Consider the following 18,943-nt stretch of genomic DNA (forward strand, 5'->3'; position numbering starts at 1 on the left):
CTCTTCACCCGAGTGTCCAAAACATACGGCCTCAGATCAGATGAAACGATTATAAAATCGATTATTGACCTTTGGCCTAGGGTGCTCTGGTACCAAGTACACTTATGAGCATCCCTATGTTCGAACATGGTGTTCGTTATAGACAATCCATGACTAGCACAGAAGTCCAACAACAAACGACCACTCGGGTTTAGATCAGGGAGGGTGCTCCTCCCAATCACGCCTCTCCATGTGTCTCCATCATTGCCCACGTGCGCGTTGAAGTCCCCCAGCAGAACTATAGAGTCCCCCACTGGAGCCCCATACAGGACTCCAGTCAAGGTCTCCAAGAAGGCCGAATACTCTGAACTTTTGTTTGGTGCATATGCACAAACAACAGAGTCAGAGTGTTCCCCCCCACAACCCGCAGGCGTAGGGAGGCGACCCTCTCGTCCACCGGGGTAAACTCCAACGTAGCGGCGGTCAGCAGGGGGCTTGTGAGTATCCCCACACCCGTCCGGCTCCTCACACCCTGGGCAACTCCAGAGAAGAAAAGAGTCCAACCCCTATCCAGGAGTATGGTTCCAGAACCGAGACTGTGCGTAGAGGTAAGCCCCACCAGATCTAACCGGTAGCGCTCCACCTCCTGCACCAGTTCCGGCTCCTTCCCCCACAGAGAGGTGACATTCCACGTCCACAGAGCCAGCGTCTGCTGCCCGGGTCTGGTCTGTCGAGGCCCCTGACCTTCACTGCCACCCATGTGACAGCGCACCCGACCCCAGCGGTTCCTCCCACAGGTGGTGGGCCCATGGGATGGAGAGATACTGTAGGTGCCACGTAGCTTTTTCGGGCTGTGCCCGACCGGGCTCTGTGGCAAACCCGGCCACCAGACGCTCGCTGACGAGCCCTGCATCTGGGCCTGGCTCCAGACAGGGGCCCCGGGCTTCCTCTGGGCAGGGTCACTCTATCTCTTCCTCGGTCACTTGGAGTTTTTGAACCATTCTTCGTCTGGCCCCTCACCAGAGACCACTTTGCCTTGGGAGACCCTACCAGGAACACAAAGCTCCAGACAACAAGCCCTCAGGTTCATAGGGACACACAAATAATAATATAATTATGCCTATATAAAGAAATCTCCTGCTACATTTTACCTGGCTGGATACTCAAACACAGGCTTACAACGAAATATATGACCCATCAGAATATGTTACTGTAGAGTTTACCTACCGTAAATCATTTTGTGACTTTGTGGGAAAAATCAGACCGGGGCAAAGGAATTAATAAAATCTATGTAAAAACAGCGTTCTTTTCACTGTTAGTCTTGTTTGCTGTTACAGATCATTTATGATCATCAGATAGAAAAGTATTTTCAGTTTCAGAAACACAACTTGTAGCTACTTTAACATTTATATAGAAATGTAGCCTATTTAAGGAAATATACACAAATGGGGCAAATTGCCAACAAATTATTTCAACCTCAGAGTCTATTAATGGCAACTCTTACAATAAAATTGAGCAGATGGATCGACAACAATTACAAGTAAATGAGATCAAATCAAATTTGAGAGGAAATTGCACATCACTCGGACAGAGTTGCGAAACTGTGCCCCCTAGGGGGCACGATGCCCCTGAATAGCAATAAATTTACACTTAGTGGCCACTTTATTAGGTACATTTGTACAATCTATTCCAATTCAACACGACAGCTCTGTCATAAATTCTACCATTATGAAGCTTTTTTTATTCAGCTTTTGTTGACATTGTAGGAAAGGTTATATGTTTATTGCTGAGGACATATAAAGGTGGTGTTGCACTGGACTGCATTATATCCTCCATATTTCTATATATGAGGGAGGCAGAATATTAGAAACGCATTTATAGTCCAGTACAACACCACCACTAACTATGATATCAATGTTAAAACATTGAATTTAGTTAACGCCTCTATGACAGTGTAAATAAAAAACCTGAACATTATAGGCATTGTGAAAGTAGACTTTATAGCAGCACAGTTGCATTGAATCGCATTAGATTGTCCAAGTGGTCCTTAAATAGTGGAGTGTATGTTTCTCTATTGCAAGAGTAGACTTTTTTTTCTTCTTTTTTTTAAACTGCTCTTTAATGTTTTATGTAAAGCACTTTGAATTGCCCTGTTGCTGAAATGTGCTATACAAATAAAAGCTGCCTTGCCTTCAATTCAATTTCAATAAAATTTTATTTATAGTCTCAATTCATAACAAGAGTTATCTCAAGACACTTTACAGATAGAGTAGGTCTAGACCACACTCTATAATTAAAAAAAACCCAACAATTCCAGTAATTCCCCAAGAGCAAGCATTCAGTGCGACAGTGGCGAGGAAAAACTCCCTCTCAGGAAGAAACCTCGGACAGACCCAAGCTCTTGGTAAGCGGTGTCGGACGGTGCCGGTTGGGGGTGTGATGAACAGTGGCAATAATAGTCACAATAAAGATAATGGATCAGTGACTAGAAATCAGTGTTGGGAAGGATACTTTCAAAACGTATTTCGTTACAGACTCCAGAATACATGCCCACAAATGTAATTTGTAACGTATTCCGTTACGTTACTCAATCTGAGTAACGTATTCTGAATACTTGGATTACTTCAGGATTACTTCCACATTGAATTGCGTTTTATAAGTGTAGAAATGCGGCTATCACATCCAGCTTACTAAACAGGCCTATAATGGTGTGTTCTTTTTATTTCAACTAGCTGAATGTGTACCTGAACAAGCAGATAGATTATTGTATTGGAAGTCCCGAACTGCATACTACAAAAATCTAACCGCGGTCTAAGCTACCACAAGATAATTTTAGCTAACGTTAGTTAGCATGTCAAACGAGGCTAGTCAGTCTTTAAACGGCTCTGGAGCTAGTAAATCAGCACCTAGGAGAATGTAAAGTCGCACGTCAATGTTAAAATAGCAAGGTGATCAGTAAAACTACAGCAGACGACTTACTTTAAGATGCTTCTTCAGGTTGGAAGTGGAGTAATTTGGACGCTGAAAGGAGGTTGGGTGCTGGCAAGCAGAGGCTGCACGGCACAGTTAGCTATATTTCATTCTCCCTGTTCGTTCTTTAATGTGAAATGCTGTTTGAATTTCCAAGATAGAAACTTATTGCTGCCCTGGCTCTGTCGTGCCGGTTCCGACTCCATTGTGACTGATCACGCAAATAGCTAATTTTTTCTATTTCATATCGGGGCTTCTGGAAAATGCATTAAGTTGCCTTAATTTATTCAGAGTGAATAAACTCGTGAAACAGAGAAGTATCGTCATGTAATCCATTGATTTTAACAATGTAACTGTATTCTAAATACCAACTCTTTAAATTGTAACTGTAACGGAATACATTTATAATACATTATTACTCATAATTTGTATTCTGAATACGTAACGCCGTTACATGTATTCCGTTACTCCCCAACACTGCTAGAAATAGTAGTTGTAGTAGTTCATGGCATAGCAGGCCACTGCAGGGTGTCACAGGACGGAGCAGAGCACTGCAGGGCGTAGCAGGACGTAGCAGGGTGTAGTAGGATGCAGCAGGATGTAGCAGGGCACTGCAGAGCGTAGCAGATGTAACAGGGCATAGCAGGGCGTGCAGCAGGACCACGGTGACAGGCTGCAACCATGATTTTGGGGCCACCCTAATCCAAGGAAACATACATATGTAAGAATACATATGGACTCCGGGGGAATAAGCTCCCCAGAGCTAGGTTAGTAACAAGCATTTCTGGAACATGGAAGCACACAGATGGAAAGAGGGAGAAGAGAGAAGCTCAGTGTGTCAAAGGAAGTCCCCCGGCAGTCTAAAACTATAACAGCATAATTAAGAGAGACAGGTTAAAGAGAGGAGCCTGGTCGGGCTAGAACTCTCCCCAACCGGATCAGGCTGTACTGGCCTGTCTCCCTCTACTTTGATTATATCATTGATTATATGGTAGATGAGTCTAACGACTATGAAGAGAAGCAGAGAAGAGAAGGGGTGCTGCGTCTGAAGCTATACACCCTCCCCCGCTGGTCTAGGCGAATGCTGCAACTCCTTACTCCCTAACTATAAGCTTTATTGAAGAGGAGAGTTTTAAGTTTACTCTTAAATGTGGTGAAGGTGTCTGCTGCCCGGACCCAGACTGGGAGCTGGTTCCACAGGAGAGGAGCCTGATCGCTAAAGGCTCTGGCTCCCATTCTACTTTTAGAGACTTTAGGAACCACAAGTAACTCTGCATTCTGGGAGCGCAGTGCTGTAGTGGGACAATAAGGTACTAAGAGCTTTGTAGGTCAGGAGAAGGATTTTAAAATTCAATCCTGGATTTTACAGGAAGCCAATGCAGAGAAGCTAATACAGGAGAAATATGATCTCTTTTCTTTGTTCTTGTCAGAACACGCGCTGCAGCATTCTGGATCAGCTGGAGAGGCTTAAGGGTTTTATTTGAGCATCCTGATAGTAAGTAATTACAATAGTCCAGCCTGGAAGTAACGAATGCATGGACTGGTTTTTCAGCATCGTTTTGAGATAGGATGTTCCTAATTTTGGCAATGTTAGGAAGGTGAAAAAAGGCTGTTCTTGAGGTTTGTTTTAAGTGAGCATTAAAGGATATATCCTGATCAAATATAACTCCTAGATTTCTGACAGTGGTGCTGGAGGTCAGGGCAATACCATCCAGAGTAACTATATCTTTGGATAATGAGTTTCGGAGGTGTTTAGTGCCCAGCACAATCAGTTTTGTCTGAGTTTAACATCAGAAAATTGTAGGTCATCCATGTTTTTATATCTTTGATGCATGCTTGGAGTTTAGTTAACTGACTGGTTTTGTCTGGCTTAATTGATAGGTATAATTGGGTTGCCTTCCCTATATATAGATGTGTATTTGGAATAAGGCAGAGATAGGCCTACATAAATTCCTTCCAAACATAAGACTTAAAAGCACCTTCATTGGTGCTTTCCTGAGGATGGCTTGCCCACAATGGAACAAAATAATAAAACAAAAAGTACTACAGTACAGTAACTAATAATAATAATAATATTTACTTTAATGACTTACAACAGTCACCACTATGTTTAAATGAAAAACAGAAGACATAGGTTTATCAACACTAGTTGCATAATTCTAATTTGATTTACGGTGTGAAATATTCAAGCCAAATATCTTTTCATTGCTGTTCCTGGTTATTTATTTTTTCCACTTTCAAAAGTTGAACTTGGTGCCTTCTGTGCTGTTTTTTTCTTGACATAGTCTTGTAGGCTGTGTAGCATCAACTCAGAATAGAGAAACTTGAGAGGAATAGACTGCAGTAACCAGCCCTGTATACACGCACGCACGCACGCACGCACGCACGCACACACACACACACACACACACACACACACACACACACACACACACACACACACACACACACACACACACACACACACACACACACACACACACACACACACACACACACACACAAGAGACAAATCAGTTTCTTGTCATGTTACTTGGCATTATTTGGCATTATCAGACGGTTGTGCCCGTAAGTCTTACCAGAACTATGTGACAGACACTGCCGTGTGTTTTGTCTCCAGCTCGGACGTACTGCAGAGAGCTTTTTACGAAGTCCTCTGGTGACAGCGTCACTATGTTGGTTGATTGGTAACCTGCCAATCGAGTGGAGACCCCAAATGGAGCCACTGTCTGAGAAAACAGGACAGTAACACAATTTAGATTAGATTAAGATTTGATGAAGAAAAAACACTTTAAAGTTACTAACAACTCATTCTCTCTTCCTTTGATTTAAATACCTTGAGGTGGAGTCTCAATAAGAATTAAAGTACCTGTATAATAATCCCTTTATCTTTGTATTCAGCTTGTAGACCTTGAGAAAACCTTTCCACAAACACCTATGGGAACACGATTTAGAGCATGAGTGATCATACAATGATTTAGGAAAACTAGAGGTGTACTGGTATTGCAGGTGATGCTGTATTTACTTTAGATGCAGCATACAGGGTGTACAGGGGGAATGGAATAGAAGCAACTCCAGACGAAATATTCACAATCACCCCTTTTCCCCTGTAGAGGTAGAAAAAAAAATTTTTTTTTTTTTTGCCAAAAAATAAAAACTTCCGAAAAAAGGAGGGAATACAAGATCAGATATGAGACAAATGTAAGGTTTGACATTTGAGTTAATTTGTTTGGGAAGAAAACTAAGAATCCATCACTCACTTTATTAACAATGTTTCGACCTTCATCAGGGAAAGTTCAGACATGAACTATGTTAATTATTGTCTATTTGATATTGTTGACTTGAAAAAGGTCTAAGGACCAAAGCGTTGATAAATTAAATGATGGACAGTTTGGGGATTCTATTTTTTGTTCCCAGTCAAGAGTTTTTGATACTACACCTGTCACTAAGACTTAATGGTGTGAAATAACTGGTGAAATTGTGACCTGCAGTTCATTTGTTCAAAAAAACACACACAAAAAAACAGCAAATACACACTCTTACCTTGGCCATAGTTTTCACATTGCAGTTTATCACATTTGTAATAGCCTGAAAGCATAAATAAAGATGTGTGTGTATTTGATAATTACAGAGAAAGAAATGTTAAGGAGTGTTAAGATTAAAAAAATAACTTTTTAGGGAAAAGTTTGATGATAATTAACACTTGTTTGACTGGAACATATTACCACTCAAAAGTAATTTATGAGTAATGCAAAAGGAAGTAGGGCATATGGAAAATACGTTTTATGATTAAGAAAAAATGCTTTTTGTTAGAGCTCAATGATACAATGCATTTTGATAAGTAACACTGTTTACAAGTCAACCTAAAACTGTTAAGGCACCACCAACCTGGTCCAGCTCTGCAGACTCAAGGAATTTGCAGGGGATGAAGCTTGGCAGCGTGCCTACATTATTGACTGGGGTAGAAGAAGAAAATAGAATATCCGTTTTCAAAGGGAGGAAGGAAATCAGCAGATATTACTATCATAAATAAGGCCCTTTCCTTGTGTTTGGTGTGTGGCAGCAATTAATGTTTCAATATTTACATGGAATTTACATGAAAAAAAAAGATCCAACCTAAAACCCCAATGTTGAGGTCCTTAAGCTGATCCTCAATTTCACTGAAGACATTGTCCTTCATGAAATCTGTTACTATCACTTTGACCCTCTGCCCTGTAGTATCACCTAAGAAAAATTAAAATGTGGGATAAGCAATATACTGACGATTATTTATTTTAGGACGGATGACAAACAGCATCTTTGTGGATGTAATTCAAGTTTTAAAAGCAGACACAATAAAAAAAGGTAAATACAGAAAGCAAGTTTTACCTATTTCCTTAGCCACCTGGTCCAGTTTTACTTTGGTTCTGCTCATGATTACCACGTTCATTCCTTGCTTAGCCAGCTGAGGGATGCAGTAGTACAGTGGTGGATGGGAGAAGAAATAAAAAAAATGCCAACAAAAATTAGCACATGTGCATCAAATTAAAAAAACTACATATTTTAACCTGCATGATATTCTGGGCAGGGAAGAAACCGATACAGTCTTTGTTGCCCAAGTATGAAAATTAAAATATGCACACAAAAAATAAACTTACTACACATACAAGTTATAATGTGTACCAGGTGTTTTATCTTCGAAATTGTATTTATTTTTAGTGTCCTATACTTCAATTTCAAGTACAGAAATGTACACATGCAGACACAAGCAGTGCTATAAAAAAAACACTTACAGCAAATGCATATGCTCTTCCTATTCCCTCTGAAGAACCAGTCACCACTGAAACAGGGACGCAGGGATAGTGTTATAAATTAATCAGTTATTATATTATTCTGCAGTTTACATTCTTAACACCAGGGGCACTGTGAATCAGAGATGCACTACACCCAAGGACGGTAAATAGAGATGTCACATGTCATATCATTGAGTACAACACGTGCAGTAAAATCTGGTGTGCACTTGCCAAAAGTCTCAATAGCTCATTGGCTGGCGTATGCTCCAGTTACATTGCACATGTGTCATACCACATAGCTCAGAACTAGTGGTGTCGTTGGGCCTGGGCATCCGAGGCTACAGCCCCAAATGTTTTATGAATAGCCACTGATCAATTAATGTATATATATATATATATATATATATATATATATATATATATATATATATATGCTATATATAGGCGATATGCACACATTTTATGTGAGTGTTAATATATATATATAGGTTATATATAGGCAATATGCACACATTTTATGTGAGTGTGAGAGAGAGGAAGAGAGAGTGCACCTGTGAAGCTCGACAAAAAACGTTATGTGTGTGTGAATGTGCGATAGTCTTAGTAACTCAACAGCCTGTCAAAATAAATGCAGGTGAGTGACACAGATTTACAGCAGGAAGAGTAGAGGAGAAATGACAGAGTGTATAGGTCCAGGTAGAAAAAACTACTCAATCTTTTGGGATTTTTCTAAAAGATTTTGATTTATAATATGAGAAAAAGTGCATTTCTCTTCATCAGGATTGTTGCTGGCGTTATATGGTGTGGCTCCAAAACTAACAAAAATGGTTAACCTCTGACTCTTAGATGTAGTGAAGTAGAAGTATAAAGTAGCCTAAGATGATATTGAAATACTGAAGTAAAAACACCTCAAAATTGTAGTTAAGTACAGTACTAGTAAACGTACTACATTCCACCACTGTTAACATAACATTAATACATTTGACTGTTTAGTCAATAAATGTTAACCCATAGAAGTGTTTCTACTCAATACTAATAATAACAACTACTAATATTTTTAACATCACAATTCATTTAATAATCTGGAGTAGTAAACAACATTTACTTTTACCATTTTTTAGGTAAACATATACATTTTTCAATGATTAAGGCATGTACTTTAAATGTAAATAAGGTGTCAAAGTGCATTAAAAAAGCATCAAAAAATAACTTTTCCCAGGGGACGATCCCCCTGGACCCCCCTACAGAGGTCCGGGCTAAGCCTCCAATTTCTTTCAATCTTAGAAACACTCCTGCTCAGAACCGTTACCCAGCAACTTTAATAAGCCTTGACTACACCATCTCTCTTCCTCTTCTGTCAGACAAATCCCAGGATTGTATTTGTATTTGCAGTGCACCCAACCCATCCTGTTTTAAGAGACTGCACAAATACAGCATGTTCCCCAGTTCCCCAGTTCCCCTGACAAAGAATTTGCTGAGAACAAACAAGAACTGTTTGTTTATGTGTGCTTGCTACGCTCCCATCTCCTCCTGACCCAGAAATCACAGGCTATTTTCCTCACTCATTGTTAGACATTAGGTAATGGGCATCATTATTTAAAGCCTGGTTTTCCAGGACTGGGAGTTCATAATAAATTAAGCCAGGACTCTGGATGGGATGCCTTGTTTTGAGCTATTGTCATCATGGGAATTAGCCAAATGAATGATCTGAGACTGTCTAGTAACTTCTCAAACTGCATTGCATCTCTGCTTTCTGCTGATGATATGGTTCTGCTCGCTTAATCAAACTCTGACCTCCTGCAGGCACTGGGGCAGTTTAGTGTGAAGCAGTTGCGATGATGGTCAGTATCTCCAGGTCTGAGGCAATTTCCTCCAAATACTGGTACATGTGAAGGAGCTCAATTATCTGTAGGTAATGGCCATATAAGAAGGTAAGATGAAGCATGGGGATGAACATAGCTAAAAAAGTTTAGCAAAGACAACTACTGTAGAACTTTGCCCCTCTATTGTTAATTGGTATTGGAATCATGTTATTAGAGCTCAATAACCTCATAATAATAATATTCTTCTTGTAATTTAGTGTTGTCAGTGTCAAGCAATAGTAACCCCTGATTTAGCTCCTCAATAGCTGCCATTTTCAGCTAACATCATGCTAGCCATGTTTAACAATAACCAGAGCTGGTCCTATCATAAACACATTAGAAAACACTGATTAGTAGTGAAATGCTCCTGCAGACATAGTTTCACAGGAAGTATTGCATTTCAGGAAGCACATTCTCAAATAGTTATGTAATAATTAAATTAATTAAAAGAGTCTCCGAAATTATTCCAGAATTTTCATTCATGCAAATGAGTTCTGTGAACTGCATGGCCTGTGCAGGCATTTCTTCAAAGAGAAAGATAAAGATACAACCACTAAAATATATCTATTGGCCAATCAATTGGACAATGTTAAGTAGCTCAAAATCTTTAACACAAACTAATCACCATATTGTATGCTGATTTATATCTATAGATGATTGAGGTCCATTAACAGATCCCCCATGCCCCCATATTTAGATAAAACATTACAAAGTGCCCTTTAAGGTGCCCTTCCAGTGAAGAAAACAAGATGCAGTGCATTAATGGCTGCCCTTAAGAGAAAATATTTTGCACTAATGGGTGCCCTTAACCAATTGAAACATATAAGATATATATTTTATAATATATAAGTATAACAAATATAACTATTAGTCTTAAATTATGTTTACTTTATATATACTTGTTGTATTTACATAATTAAGTGAAGTTGTTCCTTAAAAATGGCAAATTAAATATACTTCCTACAATTTGTAAGTGATAAGACATGCTTGAAAACCTGCATTTTTTTTTCGTACCTGCACCTCCGCCACTGCTCCTGACTGTATAGATAATGTCACTCAAGCAGTGGCAACCGTTTCTACAGGAGATAAAAAATGGCAGTTCAAGTTAAACACTTAAGCCCAATTCATTTACCATTACAAGACAAAAGTAAATGCATAAATAGGCAAAATAAAAAAAATGCAGGCATGGCTGTCAACAAGGTTTGTTGTGAAAGGTTTACAGCCTTTCTCTATAGTGAAAATATGTCAATATAAGCCAATATTAAAAATGAATGCAGAGGGACTGGGTTGATACAGCCTAGAACATACTGTTCTGATGACTGTTTCCCCTGTGGTGGAATGGAATGAAAGTGGGCTTTAGAAAGAAAGAAAAGATCAGCCCATTATTCTCTTTTTTATTAGGCTTCTTTAAGCACTGTGGGAGACTGAATAACCTCTTCAGAAGAACCCAAAGGAAATCTCGTAATTTGATGAGGTTTCTCTTGGACGTGCACAGGAATATTTCACTGTAATTAAAATACATGACACTGTCCTCAAGTTCATAGGATGCTTACAAGTTGGATTCTTTGCACCAGCTGGAGAAAGTAATAGCGCTTTCTTAATCCTCTTTCTGTCAATTTACCCTAAAAGCACTTCATTGTAAAACGATCTAGGAAAGCAGGGCAGTTTATACTATTGTGTGTAGTACTGTGATTGTTTTTTTTCTTCTTTTTGACACCAGTGACAACAGTTTGTTTCCCAAGGCAGACAATTCATATTTTTTAACTACTACCACATTGGCAGTTAACATTTTGTAGATAAACATGGAATAAATGTTCTGTTATATTGGAGAAAAGTTTAATTTCAGCATATTCAGCAATATGTTTTATAACGGAAAGTCAGAACTTGCCTCTTTAGGTTCAACCATTATGCAAGTCTAATATTGTGTAACAGTTAAAGTCTAAACAAGTCTGGAACTGAAAACTCTATTACAGCCAAATTTATTTTTGCATGCACAGGCACATTCTGACACTGTACTTGTGCTCATACCATCATAATAATTGCGCATTACCACATACACGCCCCCCCCCCCACACACACACACACACACACACACACACACACACACACACACACACACACACACACACACACACACACACACACACACACAAACACACACACACCGTCATGCATGCATGCACACAAAACTCACCTGCCCACTCTCCCATTGAGGTGAAAAAAGATTTCGACAGTGGAAACCACATTTTTGGAAAAAGCATCCTGCTGAAAAGCAGCAGTTTCACTACATAGAAGAAAATAACTGCAGTGCCAAGAGCGATTAAAAACAATTCCTTTAAATCCATGCTTGTCGGGCACAACAACAAACTGAGGCTTTAAGCGTCTCTGTGTTTGGGTTTGCCTGCTCTGAGAGAAAGTTTTTAGTTCAGTGATTCACTAAAAATAAAGCACGACAGAAAGAGAAGAGAATAACCCGGCCACAGGGCACTCCCATTTCAAGAAACCCCCCCCCCCTCACAGACTCTCACACTACCTCTGACTTGCTTGTAAACACCGACAGAAATAGTACATGTACATTTCCCTCAAAACTGAATAAATGTTGTATGGGGACTTGCAGGATGTCAATAAAACATATTTTAATCTCTGGAGGCAAATTTCGGATTTTGAACTATTTTACTATTTTAATTAGAAGCACACAAAGGTTTTCACTTCACCATAAGCACTTCAGTGTCTTTATCAGAGGACCACATATTTTCTCCTTATATGCTATGCCATTTGAGAAGCAGCTTCCAAAGATATGGGTAGTGTAAGTCCCACGCTGTAAATTTCAATGGAATCCAAAAGAAACATGATTAGTGTTTAACCAACTGCAATGTTTTTAATGGTAAATCATGTTGTGAAATTCCCCCTGACAATGTCACCAGCCTGCACAGCTGGTTTCTTTTATTCACATAAAAGCAGTTCATGACTATAATTTGTCATATCTTTAAAGTTGGTCTCCTGCTTTTAAATTGATTATTCAGTTGCAACTATTTGAATATAATATGATTATATTTTGATAACGGATTATTTGTTTGAGTGGTATATATTCTAACAAAAATGGCAACCTCCATTGATTCCAGCTTCTTAATTGTGAGGATTTTCTGCTTTTCTGTGTTTTATATAATTGTAAACTAAGAACCTTTAAATTGCACATAAAATAGTTGAGAATAACGGTATTACAAAGAAGCCACCGGTATCACATATTTCCAGGGTTGGGGAGTAGTAAACTACATGTAATCAAACTAGTAGTTGAACTACATTTTGCAGTAGCTTGCTGGTAGTTCAGCTATAGTCATATTTGCATAGTGATTTGTTTAGTGAAAATACGTTTTACATGCTTGTGTAGTTAACTAATGAAACTACAAACAATTGGGCCATAAAAGGAAAGGAATTTATTTTAATTTTATCATTAAAAAATATATAATTTGTAATTGAACCCCCTTTGACCAGCCCTGCACCCTTTTCTTTCATCCTGACCACTTTGAAGGCATGCCCAATGCATTTGTCAGGCAGCCACTTCTGTTTAGGGCAGGGTTAGGTCTCAAGGGTATTCCAGGAAACTAGAATGTCAGTTCACCTGTGAAAAATATTTGGCTATAGTTTTTAATGTTTTGAATCTGAATTTGTAAAACTAATCTTGTATATGGTAAGTGTCAATTATTCACATTAATGATTATTGCTATTTATTAACAAATGTTCAGAGAAGTTGCTGCATGCTGTTTTAAAAGTTACCTGGCTAACTGAGTAATCCTGCTGAGTGCAATAACCCTACCTGCACTGTAGTTTCTGGAAGGCAGGTGTCTGACTGATGTACATTGTCTATAAAAAAACCAAAGCTCCCTTGCACTTAACCAGCACAGTGGTGTATTTCATGTACAACCTATGACAAGTGACAACTTTTTGCAGTAAACTCAATTAAGAGGCATTTTTTGCTAGCATTTGACAGGTTTTATTTTTTTTTTTACAAAAGTAGTTTGAGACACTTTTTCTAGATTTCTCCCTAGGGTAGCTTTGCTGTAGTTCAACTTCTTTCAGTGTGAAGTAATGTATCTATGTGGTAGCTTTCAAAGCTATGCTTTCAAAGTAGTTTCCCCAACACTGCATATTTTACAATATCTTTAAATATGTTGATGTCAGCTGTATATGGTCAACCCAGAAGCAGTTACACTGTGAGTGTGCACAAGTATTTTAGCTTTGTTAAGTAGGTGCCAGCTGCTGTGTCACAGAATCAGATGCAAATCCACTGGGAAGAGGAGGTGAGATGCTAGGGCAGTGGTGTATGTTCAGATTTGAACATAAATCTTGGTGGTGTGTGTTCAGATTTGAACACACACCACCAAGATTTGTTTCCAGGAATAATCCTTGCCATTGATGATACACATGATCAAGTTAAATGCATGCACTGGGTTGGCCCAAACAGGTTCTTTTGGCCTGCTCGTGAGGATGTGCTATCTACTTGATGACGTACTTGAGCTCATCCCGCCCCCATAAGCCTGTGACATCACGACATATGGAAATTCAGAAAAAAGTGTGGGCCAGTATTTCTGAATAAAGGATGTATGAATAAACATCTTATAGTCACGTTTTTAGAGTTCAAAGTTATGTTTTGCATGCAAGTTTTAATCTAAATGAGATTCCAGCAAGGTAGTTTTCCATAGCCTATGCTATACATTGTATATGGGATTTATCCATTCCATTGATCTTTGTGATGAATTTATGCTTGATGATTTTGATTTCATGTACAACGTTAAATACTTAAATACTACTTTATATATATGACAGTTGAAAATTCTGATTGTTGCCCACTGTTAACTTTAACAAAATTAAATTCCCATTTTATTGAATGTTATATCATTAATTTCACAGGTAAAGGAATCCACACCATATTCAAAATGTTGATCGTCCCTTCAGCCCTATGGTCATTTTCAACCCCGTCATGCTCAGTTCAACCCTGTTATTTGATAGTTTTTTATTGATATTTTGATGATAAGAAGAAATATGAGGTTAAAGGTTCAATATGTAATACTGACAGCTAGTGTTTAAAAAAGTTACTGCAGTCGAAATTCAAAATACTGGACAGAGACGTCTCCCCCACTCAATCTTCCCCAGACTTGAAGTTCACGGGGGTTGCCAGGTTGAGAACACAGCATCAGTGTTGCTAGATGCTAGTCTTGCATAACCAGACTACTCCACAACACAGCGGAGTAGCTAACGTTAGATGCTGGCTATGTTGACAGTAAAAAAAGCCTGTGCTCACACGGAGCTCTGTACCCAACTGACAACCACCCTATCTCGTCTTAAAATTACGGCAACAACCGCTAAAACATCATCACCTCGCCTTCCTCTCTACCTGACTGACAGCCACACTTTCTCGGCTTAAAATTACGGCAACAACTCCTAAAAACACCACTACCTCCCCACCTCTCTACCGAACTAGCAAACACACTATCTCGGACTAAAATTATGGAAACAACCGCTAAAAAAAGCGCAAACTCATGGTCCTCTCTACCGATTTACAGCCACCCTTTCTAGTCTTAAAATTACTCACCGTTTGTCGGCTACTGCTGCTGAACAGGCTACATGTTATAAACAGCCGTGGCCTGCTTGCCTGGTCCTCTGGTAATGTTAGCAGTTATGTCGTGACCAGTCGGAATTACTTCACTGGCTGTGTCTCAATTGTTTTGTGAGAAACTAACTTGAGTAACGTTACGTTACTAAATTCATTGTGAGTACACAAATGTTGAAATTATTGAAAATGCATGTCCCTGGTAGCGGTGATAAATTAGCCTGAAGCTAATGCTCACCTGTTTAGGAGGAAATTAACCAACTCTGCATCCTTTTGGGCCTGGCTGTCAGAATGGGCAGTTGATAACAACACGGGCCAAAACACAAACAGACATTCCGTGACAGAACGGAAATTTCAAAGGAGAAAATACTGGCTTTAGCATTGTTGTCAGAAAACATAGTATTTCAGCTTAGCCTGTGAACCTTAATATCTGATGACATATTGTGGTCATTTTTGAGTTAATACAGTAAATATATTACATATTGCACCTTTTAATGTTTGTTGAATTGTGTGTGGAATTTACAGGACAATCGGAAAAACTATGAAAGCCTAATCAAATCCTAATGTTAATGCATATTTTATGATAAAATATGAAGGCTGATGATCTGATTTGGCAGTCAAATGAGTGAGTATTTGAAAATAAAAAATCTACATGGAATAGGATTTTAACCAAGGGACATCTGATTATTAAGGTTCTACAAGATTTTTCTTGAATATCTTTTCAAATCATATTTACACATGAGGTCCAAGTTGTCTGACGGGGTGGAACTCAAAACAACTTTCACTTAGAAAAAAATACCTAATGATGATTGGGATTTCATGCATAAGGTGGGAAAATGTATTGTTGTAATGTAATGTATGTTTAACTAATCCACTATGAAATGATCAGAAATATAATTACGGTATTTTTTTCAGAAAAGGTCTGATCCAAAAGGCACCTGTCTCAGAGAATCACCCGTGTCCAGCTTTAGAGTTGCTGAAAGTTAAATCAGCTGTCATGTTCGACTTCATGACACAACCGAAGAGTGAGTTCACATTTATGAATACAAAATGCATGAATAAGTCTGATTAGGCAAGCGGAAGGCTAAATGTAAAAACCAATTATATTTTATATATGTATAAAGTAGTGCTTAATACAGAATTTTATTATTTGTATAAATCCCACATGCTATGGGTACTTTACAAAATACAACAATGATGATGAGAAGGACTAATGATGATACCTGTATATCTTTAGCATACAACCATGGATGTATAATAAGAAGCTTACAACACAACAGCAGCTGGCTGCATTCATTCATGACGAAAGACCATACACAGTGTATGCGAAAGACGCCTGCTAGCTGCTAAACCTCAGACGTCATCAGCGCGCGCCTGCTGTGTTGCTCGCGCCATTCCTACAAACGTGTGTGTTTCCCATCTCCCATTACATTACAGCCGCTGCTACAGCACAGATTTTGTTTTTTAACCGTCGTTCTTTTAGGTGAGTCCGGTTTTATGTTTCTATTTTAAGACATTTGCTTGAGGAAAGAGGTTATTTAATTTAACATACACTGTCGGCCCTTGATTTCGCATTGACTAAGTTTAGCTTGCTTGCTAGCCCAAAGTTAGCGTTGGTGTTTGGGGTAACGTTATGCACGATTTGGAAGTGAAACGTTAGCCACTTTCATTAGTAAATGTGCGGTTATCTTATTTTCATTGTAAATGACACGCGAAGAGGGACACTAAAGCAACATAGGCTATATTGCGATAATTTCAGAGCTAGCTAATGAGGTCAAATTTGAATAAAAATAGTTTTAATGTAAAGGTAGCTAGTTAACGTTAGAGTTGTTGCTCTCTTCTGACCCCCTACCACTCAGCTTGTTTTGGTTCTCTCTGCGCTTCGAAAACCAACTAACCCACTTCGTAGACACGCTTTATAGCAGATGTGAATGTGATGATGTTGACATTTATCATAACGGTTTTATGCATATATGCCCGTCGGGGCATATAGCTGTAACGTTAGTTCAGTGTTGTTGTATTGTAGCTACACTCGAGTGAACGGACCTCTCTAGTCAACACTGTGTGTTGGGGTCCTATCCAACGTTAGCCAGCTAAATGTCTGGTGTTTTGCATATGCAAGCCCCTGTTGCTAACACTGGCTAGCTTAAACGTTAGTTGTCAAATGCTGGCTGAGTGAACAAGTAAGCTAGCGGCAGCAAAACTTTATCAGCTAGCTAGCTAATCACGCAGAATTCAGATGGCATTAACTTTAACAGTGACAATTAAAACGTTATCTCCGATGCGGCTAGTTTGATTTGACTAAAGCCAAGTTGTCCTCTGCCTGGCCCTATTACAATATAACTGTTAGTGTTAGCTGTCTCACATTGTATGTTAGCATGCTAACTTACCTGTTACACATGTTGCATGCTTACTCATTTACAAAATTACAAACTGTCAATAGCAGGCAGTCAAGCAAGGTTTATTTAGTAAATTCCTAGCGTATGTGGTGAGAGTGGGTGCATGCATTCATTTCTGACCTGGTCAAAACCCAGTATGTAACTGCGACATGTGCTTTTAAATGAGAAAACACTCGATAGAAAATCTGACAATGAGCCCTTTTCACAGAATATATTGTTATAGGAAAAGCATTGGTGTAAATAATGACATAATAATGGCTCAATTCCATCTAGCTGCTTTGTTTTCAGCGTCTTGGTATTGTGCATGCTGGCTCACTGTCCCACTGCCATGGCTTACTAAGACACAAAATGGACAATGGAGCCATTGTTAATGTTATTAGTAACACCTGCGCTTCTCCTCTATGACAAGTCAAAAGATCTGCATTGAGAGAGGCCTATGCTGTTACAGATCTAGTGGACTGCTAGAGGATCAGCACCAACAACAACATCTGACCACATTCCAGCTGCATATGGATGTTGTACAACTTTGGTATCCTCCTTTGTCAGTTAAAGATGGTTTGACACATTTGTAAAACTGACAGTACCATCATGTGTAGGAATTATGAGGAGACAACTGTTACAGTTGCACTGGAGGCACCTTACCTCACACTGATTGCCTGTCATTTTCAAAGGTTTCTCCTACTGTGAGTAAAGGACCTAACCTGAGCAACCTAAATGATCATCTTGGGAGTTTTGCAGTGATAGTGTCATCACTGAGAATGTCCACCCAAGTCATATGAGAGTCTTTAAATAAGACCAGGCCCTGCGTATAAACATGTACAGTATAAGCTTAATGTGTAACACAGACATTGTTGACACATTTGTTAATCTTGAACGTGTCTTAAAATGCTACACTGCTCACAACATGTGAATACAGATTTTTTAACACTTAAAGATAACTCATTTATTACATTACAACATGCCCAAAGCCTACGCTTACTGCTTATGCCATGAAGCATGTGTGCATAAGAAAAGCACTCAGTTGAGAATGGGGGTCTCTGCAGAATCTGTTTTTGTCAGTTACTGGGGTCAAATTTTGCATATGCTGGGGATGTCTAAATTCCACCCAAAGCTTTATGGCAATAATAACCATTAAATCTTAGTTTTCCCAAAATTAATAATTGCTTATACTGCAGGGATTCTACTACAAGGTAGAAACTCTGTAATACTTGTCAATGTGATTTTTACAGGACTTAAAGTCAACCATCATTTGTACTGTGCTTCAGTTTGGACTTTTCTCTCTTTTTATTTAACTAATTAAATTAGTAAATTTTTTTTAGCCAAGTAGGGATGATATCATAAATATTAACATGC

The 18,943-nt window shown here is 38.9% G+C and overlaps 2 protein-coding genes across 2 annotated transcripts in view; one reads left to right on the plus strand and one right to left on the minus strand.

Moving 5' to 3' along the window:
* Positions 1 to 5,007: 5,007 nt before the first annotated feature.
* Positions 5,008 to 12,062, minus strand: hsd17b3 (hydroxysteroid (17-beta) dehydrogenase 3). Its single transcript, XM_039802077.1, has 10 exons — positions 11,778 to 12,062; positions 7,722 to 7,768; positions 7,318 to 7,393; positions 7,066 to 7,173; positions 6,838 to 6,905; positions 6,487 to 6,537; positions 5,975 to 6,106; positions 5,819 to 5,884; positions 5,529 to 5,678; positions 5,008 to 5,302 (listed from the first exon to the last, which is right to left on the minus strand). Exons 1-10 carry the CDS (start codon positions 11,926 to 11,928, stop codon positions 5,168 to 5,170), a joined length of 984 nt encoding a protein of 327 aa, XP_039658011.1. The 5' UTR covers positions 11,929 to 12,062; the 3' UTR covers positions 5,008 to 5,167.
* A 4,485-nt stretch (positions 12,063 to 16,547) lies between these two features.
* The window catches only part of ipo11 (importin 11), a 152,132-nt gene continuing 149,736 nt past the window's right edge, over positions 16,548 to 18,943 (plus strand). The window contains exon 1 of the mRNA XM_039803178.1: positions 16,548 to 16,674. The gene's annotated coding sequence lies outside the window, so the exon portion shown is untranslated. The remainder of the gene's footprint in view (positions 16,675 to 18,943) is intronic.

The sequence above is a fragment of the Perca fluviatilis genome, chromosome 6, assembly GCF_010015445.1.
Source record: "Perca fluviatilis chromosome 6, GENO_Pfluv_1.0, whole genome shotgun sequence".
NCBI lineage: Eukaryota > Metazoa > Chordata > Actinopteri > Perciformes > Percidae > Perca > Perca fluviatilis.